At 37.5% G+C, this 8,808-nt stretch overlaps 1 protein-coding gene across 3 annotated transcripts; it reads right to left on the bottom strand.

The window, feature by feature from the left end:
* Positions 1 to 1,368: 1,368 nt before the first annotated feature.
* Positions 1,369 to 8,528, bottom strand: LOC103425620 (E3 ubiquitin-protein ligase MBR2-like). Of its 3 annotated transcripts, none has more exons than XR_011571863.1 (6): positions 8,195 to 8,528; positions 4,862 to 6,618; positions 3,211 to 3,261; positions 2,165 to 2,263; positions 1,919 to 2,090; positions 1,369 to 1,803 (listed from the first exon to the last, which is right to left on the bottom strand). XR_011571863.1 is itself a non-coding variant. In XM_008363711.4 (6 exons), exons 2-6 carry the CDS (start codon positions 6,497 to 6,499, stop codon positions 1,672 to 1,674), a joined length of 2,064 nt encoding a protein of 687 aa, XP_008361933.1. In that variant the 5' UTR covers positions 6,500 to 6,618; positions 8,195 to 8,528; the 3' UTR covers positions 1,369 to 1,671. The 3 variants fall into 3 exon arrangements, 2 of the variants coding, with proteins under 2 accessions (XP_008361933.1, XP_070661922.1); XM_008363711.4 differs by having other exon boundaries at positions 1,919 to 2,062; XM_070805821.1 differs by having other exon boundaries at positions 1,919 to 2,062; positions 4,862 to 7,849; positions 8,195 to 8,321.
* Positions 8,529 to 8,808: the final 280 nt, after the last annotated feature.

The following is an 8,808-nucleotide window of genomic DNA, read 5'->3' as shown; positions in this document are numbered from 1 at the left end:
GGTAATATCACTATTTTTTAAATTGAACACTAACTATTTATAATATGAATACTATCACTATTTCTTAAATTGAACATTAACTATTTTTTATATACATGAAATAAAAACACAATTTCAAACTATAATCGATTAGCCAATGCAGATTTCAAAAGTAAGATTTTCTCTTTTCCTTAAAGTATTATAAATGGAGTGGAGTAGATTGCATGTTGACCTTAAACAATGACAAAAGCCTATGCCTCCGCCTGCGGGATTGAAATTGTATGGGGCTTCCTCGTAGCATTATAATGTCTTCAAATTGCTGCAAATGAATATCCAATCCATGTGCAACTCTCTTTCCACTTATGTGGAATTGTCTCTGAGGATTATTTGTTATTAGTTTTGCAAAATATTTTCATACTTTTCTTTAAACTGGATTAAATTGAACTAGTAATTAATAGTTTAATTATTTTGATTATGTGTTTCTGGGTTGGCGCAGTAATGATGTTGCTCCAATAAATGTCTGGACATATGAAATTAAAAGAGTGATATCATATGCAACCCGAGCGCCAATTGTAATTTGTCGTAAAAAAACAAAATTATATCCAACTATTTCAAATTAGTCACAATTATTTATTTATTTAGTTAAAAAAATATATACATTTGAGTAGACATTTTTGACAAATATATTTGACCATATCATAGATATCATGATGTGAGAGAGAACATGTGTGAGCGATGTGGGTAGGTGTGACCATGAAGTGTAATGCTTATCAGAAAACCAACTTTTGTCCTTTTTTATGAATTGAGGAAATGCAAAAGAGGTAGGGGGGAGGGTGTTGTTTTGCGGACAGGGGTTAAATAAAGAGAACTTTAACGAAAAACTTTCGGTACTGTTCATTTTAACGCAAAATCATAATTTTACACTAAAAAATCAATCATAATACTATTCACTTTACTCTTTATTTTGTCCTTATCCTTAAAACTCAAAATTTTCAAACCATTTTTATTAGTTTTCCTTTAAATCAAAGAAGTGGATGAGAGAGTGGATGCAATTATTATTGGTATTTCTAGTACCAAACTCAAGTCTTCCCACCTTCCCAAACAGTCAATTCAACCATAGGTCCAAAGTAGCACCATATTGCTTCCAAAAAAAAGTAGCACCATATTTCTAAACTTAATGAACCACAGAGAGAGAGAGAGAGAGAGAGAGAGAGAGAGAGAGAGAGAGGGAGAGCAAAATCAACAAATCAGCTGATCGAGTCGACAATTTGAATAGACACAAACGATAACACAATATGAGACCGCGACGACAATCTAGCATGATCATGCTTTGAACTCCAGCAAGATCCATGCATTTGACGAGTAACAATGAATATGAAATCGTCAATCTTACAATTCAGCAAAGGCTTCATAAATCCAGAAACATTATTCAAATACATTCATTACAGTCACGGTCATAAAAAAGGGAAAAAGATGTATCCTTTGCTATCTGATATATAAATCCTTCATGAGGCACGCAGCAAAGTTTCTTCTTTCTATTTTTTTTTTTTCCAGCGACGGGTGCTCAGTTCATGCACAAATAAAGTTAGTTTCAGACAAGAAGGGAGGACTAGATTCTCCCCCAACTTTCACTTTTAATGATACAGCATCAAGAATTCAAATTTCAGGCTTGGCCATCAATGGTTTTCCCTTTCAAGTAAGCAGGGCTGTCGTTTTACAAATCGGGCACAGATTCTTCTGCATTAGCCATTGTTTGATGCAACTGGTGTGGAAGTGATGCCCACAATCTAGTGTGCCAATATCATCCTCATCAGCATAAGCCTCCTGCCATGATAAGGTTTTATACAAGGTAACAAGGACAAGTAAATCAGCTGCATTAACTAATTGAAAGCAACCAGCTGTGTTCTTGTGCGGGTAGCGATAGTTGCATAGCTCATACCTGACAGACACAGCATGGTTCCAGATCTGCTGGGGATTTTTCTGAAATACAGAGAAATATTCGCTGTTTCATGCACTTCATAATAGTCTCCTCACTCAGTCCAGTGCTAACATCTCCTATACGTTCCCCCAGTGCCAGCAGTTCCTATTGTCCAAAAGTACAGTAATAGGAACTGTTCCGAAACAAACAAAAATAAAAAGAAATAAATAAATAAAGCCCTGGGAAAAATACTTGCCTCCATCTTACCTCATAAGACATGTTATCAACATCAAGGCGCATGTCTCTGTGCCTGTCGTGCATCTCAGCCATGCCATGATATATGAATGGGTCAAGGAGCATATAATCCTGACATCACCACATGAATGTTGATTGTCAAACATATGTAATACACCGTATTTAAGCTCCTTTCCCCTTGTTCAACAAAAGCATTTAACCGTAAATACTAACAGAAAAAAACAATCAAGCCTGTACCTGCTCATAAACATACCCAGATGATTACAATTTAATTATGCTGCCCTTACAATCGTTAGTTTCATCTTTCTCCCCAACCCTATAATTTTTTTCGCACATACCATTTAATCAACCCCATCAAATCATAGTCCACACCATGGAGATGCAGACGATTGATTATCCAGATATTTTATATTCTTACTCGAGAAAAAATCCTATATAATGCTGATGCACAAAGAACAATGTCCAATGTGCCGCACAAAGAAAAATGTCCAACGTGCCGCACAAAAAAAGAAAAGAAAAGGGGGGAATGAACAGTAGAATAACCAGTATTCTGTGCTACTTTCTTCTATAGGACATACTTCTGCTATGTTTGCATGTTAACCCAGTAAAGTAGACAGATCTATGGCAATCAGGCATATGATAAACAGACTACCTTCACAACACATCAAAAGGTTGTTTAGGTAGAAATTGTTGTACTAGATTTATTTCTAACAGGCTTTTTTCATGTCACAGCTAGTATACCCATTACTCAAGCTGCACGTTGGCAGCTAAACAGTTACCAGATTTGGCCATAGAAATGGCACAAACAAAGCTCAGTGTGTTCTATGGTGCTCCAATGTACTTACATTGAATGAAAAATCAAATTTTAAATCAATCATAATATATGACAACACCTGCATCGAAGATATCTAACCTTGTACCTCCATGTTTTTGTACTTGTCAAAAGACCATGACTATCAGCCTAAGCCAGATACCAAAACAGCCTTTTGCAGTTGCAATAAAACATATAGATTCGAAGTTAAACCAAACAGAAATTAACATAGAGGTCAATAGCAAACCTCGGCGCGTAAGTTCTCACCCCTACGCATAGCATTCAAAACTTGACGAATCTGGTACACAAGAAAATTATAATGGTTAGTTCCCGAGGGAATGATTCTTTTGCAAAATTTAGTGGGATATAGAACAATAAAACTTGAAACACGGATGCCATCGTATAACCAGTCCAAGGCAAGAACCATTAAGTAAAATGCAAAATAATTCCACTCAACCCCACATCCAACCATAAAACTTAATGTGCAAAAGTGAAAGAATATGAATATAACAAATATCAAAATAGTAAAGAATACAAGGACAAAGCTGGAGATTTATATGAACGGGGGGGTGGGGCATCCTCAAACAACAAAGATATAATTTAAAAAGCTAAATAATTTACGCAACAAAATACTTATATATTAATCAATAAGATTTTTCATACAACATATTACAACATCTCTCCATGCGTTTTCATGTTTTAAAAGCATTGCATGACAACTTCATTACCAATACAATCAAATATCTCTCCTTATAAAAATAACCATGTAATCACCCATCCATTAATTTCCCAGCCAATTTCTCAACCGAATGTTCAAAAATTTCGTGGCCTAAAATGCTATTTCAACGTTGGCAGTAGCAACTGGAAGAGTTAATGCTAATGTCACAAACAAGTAAACTAGTGAAACACCTTACTAATGTCACAAGCATGTACATTTTTATTCTACCAAAAAAACTGTGTAGGGGCATCTGCCCCCCGTGGGCCCAAGGTGGCTCCGTCCATCAAAGAATAGTTTAATTTTCCCAATCAGAGGCCAAAGTTAATTACTACCTGCTTTAATGTAGCAGTACAAATTAGAATTAGCTCCCTACATACATAAAATGTTATATTATCATTAACACAAACATTTAGTACCCAGTCAACACAGTACATATTCACACTGGCAGTTTCACCTTACTCGTAAGAAAAGAGTGGCACCATTGTCACCCCTATTTTATCTACCCAGCGACCTTGTTTTGCCACCCCCACAAAATTTTGTAAATAAATTTTTTTCTAAACTGCCATTATTCCCACAATATCTCTATCTTAGCAACTCCACCACCCACCATATAAACACTCTTTGTAACCCTCAAATTTTCTCTTGATATCAGATAACAGTGCAGGCTCTTAGCAAAAGAAAAAAGGCCAGTGTGTGCTGGCCTCTTCTTATAATGGTCTCCTTTAAAGTTATTTTGTGAAATGCTAAATTTGCAATAAAAAGTTTTGGAGTAGGTGAAGTAGATGGGGAGGTTGAAATAGCGCCCCTCAAAAGAAAACGGACAGGACAGAAGTATCTTATTTAGCAACCACAAATTGAAAAGTGGAAAGTTAAAACCTTTATTGTTCATCAACTACTGTGGAGAATATATACAATATTATCACGAGAAATGTTTACGTGAATACTCTCGTTCAAGTAAAGCATGAAAAAACTTTAAGACGTGAAAGTTCCAGTAACTAAGAGACATTCAAAAAAGGTGATACTAAGATTTACTCTGAATGTCAAAATGATGACAGAAACTGATAAAAGCCTTTGCAAAATTAATTCTAAAAATGTAATATCCATGATATAGAGTCCCCAAAGAGTACATGTACGGTGAGAGTGTACTTGAAAAGTAGGAAAAAGAAATAAAAACACAAACCTCAGATATAAGTCGGCGCCTCCCTTCGATGTCAGCTGCTAATGCCTGCAGTGACTGGGGCATATTAAGAGCATCATCACCTTGTCTGTCCACCAAGAATGCGGACCTAGGATATGGTAAGTGACGACCCTGGTTATTAGACCCAGAAGAACTTCCTGAATCCTGTGAGGAAGCAGGTCCTGAAGGTACTGAGTTAAAATGACTATGACCTCCGGGTTGAGAATCAATAGAAGGAAACAAAGACCAATCTATTGTTCTTTGATGATTTTCAGATGGAAAGTTGTTGGCACGGATCAATGCAGGAGTAGGCACAAAACGAATGCCAGAACTGGGGCTACTTCTTGAAGAGGAAGGGGCACCTACAGAAATGCTTAACTCTCCAGAGGCCAGACCCCAAATTGTGGGATCCTGTGCTGAATTTCTCATATCACTGGCAGTTGCAAAAGTTGAATGCTCCACATTGTTTCTGGGAATGCTTCTTAAGTTTGCTTCTCCTCTTAACTCAGCACCTCTATATCCAGACAAAAGAGAACTTGGTAAGCTGCCCACTCTTGAACTGGAAGCACCAGTCCAAGGAAAAGGAAGCATGTTTCCTGACAAACCACTCATATGCATTCCAGGAAACTGGCTTTGGGGACCAGCCGAATTTGTTGCAGCTGCAGTTGTTGACCTCCATTGTGATGATAAGTTGGATGGAGCAGATTCTTGCTGAGGCCCAGAACAAGCCCCCCTACAAAAAAATTCCTGCAGTGAGCTTGCTCCATTTCCTGTTGCATCTATTGAAGGAAAGGTATCAGATGCCCCAAGTATCAAACCAAACCTGGTTCTTGAGTTTTGTTCTGAAGGACCACCACTAGGAGAACTACGCAACGGTGTAGATAAACTTAAATTACTAGGACTATAACGAGCAGAAACAGTATTCCATGCACTAGTTTCAGCTTGTGGAAGGGAGCTAGAACTTCCACCAGAATAAGCCTGGCCTGAAGTACCCTCAAGGGCCTTTCGCTTGCACGATAAACCCCAAGATCCAAAAGAAGAACCTGGGTTCCCATCATTTTCCTCAACCAGAAAATCGGTGCTTCTGGATAAAGTCCCAACAATATCAGGTGAAGCACTACCAGAAGACGTCTGTTCTGTTTCTAATCCACCTGAAATATCATCTTCCATGCCAGGCACAGTATTACCACTACTTCCCACATATCCAGAATTTATATTTTCATTTTGAAAGCCCTGAGAAAAAGATGGCCCATCTTGAATCTGATTGCCACTGATTCCAATAAGAGCTCTCCCAGGAAAAAGGATATTTTGTTCAACTCGTCTTTCTTCTGAACTATGACCAATCACAGGACAAGCACTATAAGGAGATGACCAACCTTGTCCCAATTTCATTCCATCATCATCAACTGGACCCAATCTAGAGCTAGGTTCACCTGAACCACTCAAGTTCTGGTTACTAGAGGCATTTAAACACGGAATCTCACCAGATGTCACCATATAACTTGACAACCGGTTTTCAACAGGATTTAGCATATTATTCAAAGAAGTCTGCTGACTCATAGTAGTGCTGTTTGAGAGAGATCCAAGCCCAACATCTGTGATTTCAATGAAAGTATCAATACCACTCCCTTGACCTTGCATTAGGGTCAACGAATCCCACCAAATACACCGGGCTCAGAAAACACTTTATGGTGTTCACAGGTGGTTCAGATAAAACCCTAGTTGTAAAAGATCGGGAATATCAACTCAATGCCGGTACTCTGAATGTAAGAAAACAAAATTGCAAACATTAGTTCAAATTCATCTATAAATAATATAGCAAGAGATAAAACAGGATTCAGATTTACTAATGGGGATAAGATGATATAAAATCAATTTCTTGCATTATGTGCATGCCTTTAACTGAAAACCCTGACCCTGGAAATTGATAAAATAATAATAAGAAAATCAATATGGTGGCAAAAATAAGAAGGTGCATGAAACAGTCTGAGACTAGTGACGTGGTGTCATTCAGGAAGATGTAAGCTCATCACTAGCAGAGCAATTACAGCAAAAACACCTAAAATGGAACGGTATGAGGAATTTAACCGGGAGAAGGGGGGAGGGGGGAACGATAAACAAACGTAGGACAAAGTAATAACAGAAACAAAATTAGAACACAGAGAACAGTCAGCTTATTCTCAAACAATAATCTTAATTAATTTTATATGGTATAAACTCTCTTACAAACTAGCACCTTAAATATCAAAAATATCCTAAACCCTAATATAACTTAGCACCATAGTATTACACATGTTGCCCATCAATTCGAATCCACATTAGTAATTTAGTAGAAACTAAACAAGCAGCTTCATACTTGGAATGTTGATATACTTTGCCCTTGATATGGTCAAGGATGTCATAAACTATAAGTTTTATATCTATGAACTCTCAGCCTAGCTTACCTCCAATATGTGAACTTTTACTCACAAGTTTAATCATGCGATTCTTACACAGTCAAGTGTGAACTTTTTAAGTAAACTGTATTAATGTGCTCAAGTTAATTTAGTTTTGCACCAAAATAAAGTTGAACTGGGTCTGGTTGACCAAGAATCAAGAGTACACCACCCTTTCTCAATCTTACTCAGGCAGACTTAATTGCTAGAAAGAATTGGTGGGAACAGGTTAGAATTTGGTTGAACTCAATAAGACATACTGTAGCGAAACTGATCACTCAGTTGCAGTTTGGCGCGAATCAGGCTAGCTGAATTAACACCCTCTATTTGATCAAAAAGACTAAATCAAATGAACTTAACTTAATTCCTAAACACTGGTGCTTCTACCGAACGATTAACGAATAATGAAAATCTTATTCCATTATCAATAGCAACAAAAATGATATTAAAATCCACCACAGAATCAAGAACAAATACGCCTTGATATCAAAATCCAAGAACTGATATTATAGCCGTCCATCACATGTTTAAACCAATGCAAACGGGGATTAAACATCTGCAATAGTAAAAAAGATGCAAATTAGAAACTTGTGAAAAATCGCCCAACCCATTTCTTCAACTGGGTTCGAATTTTGAACATACCCAACTCGGATCTTTGCAATTCTGGCCAAAAACCCAACCAAATTGATTTATTTTCAAATGATTCGACTCAAACCAGGAAAACAAACCAAACCCAGAACGCATAATCAACAACTAAATTCAGGTCATATGGGTCCGTTCCGATCCTCCTAATTCTCTCCAATTCGGAAGAAATGTAAACCACAAAAACAAATAAAATTAAAAACATTGAAAAAAATGGAAAATGATTAATGGTGGGGAAAGAATGATGAAGAATAAATACCGGAAGGTAGACTGGGGAGGACGAGAGATGACAGACGGAAGCGGCGGGATCAAATGGTATGGTGAGAAAACGTCTCCCACGCACACACTCTCTTCTGTCTGTGTTCTTCTGAGTCTCTGATTTTCCTTCTTCCTTCAGTTACTGGTTTATATTATTAAACCAATTTAATGCGAAAGAGATAACCCGGAATGCGACAAAAAAGGCCAAGTGAGCGCAACGGATGAGACAAAAAAGCCCAAGTGAGAGCAATGGATGAGAGAGAGAGAAGGAAAGAAAGAGGGAGAGAGAACGCAGGAGAGGTGATTATAGAGAGAGCAATGGAATGAAAACGCATGAGAGAGAGTGCCGATGTTTAGAGATTTTTGCTGAGGTGGGACATGAATGAGATGGGTGGGGCCCCCGTCTCTGTTTTCTGGATTTGGGTCCACATAGCTTGCATGCACTCGTTTAACCAGATCTCTTTCAGGCTATCGGATCAAGTGATCCTGTTTCTTAAAATTTAATCCAACGGTTAAAGTTATTATAATTTTTAAAGGAAGCCTCTATTTTAGCCGTTTGATCAAATTTTAATGGTCCGGATCACTTGATCTGTTGATCTTAGTGGAAGAGATCCA

Source organism: Malus domestica, chromosome 10, assembly GCF_042453785.1.
Source record: "Malus domestica chromosome 10, GDT2T_hap1".
Classification (NCBI taxonomy): domain Eukaryota; kingdom Viridiplantae; phylum Streptophyta; class Magnoliopsida; order Rosales; family Rosaceae; genus Malus; species Malus domestica.
The sequence above is the reverse complement of the archived record's forward strand: the minus strand, read 5'-3'. Positions and strand labels throughout refer to the sequence as shown.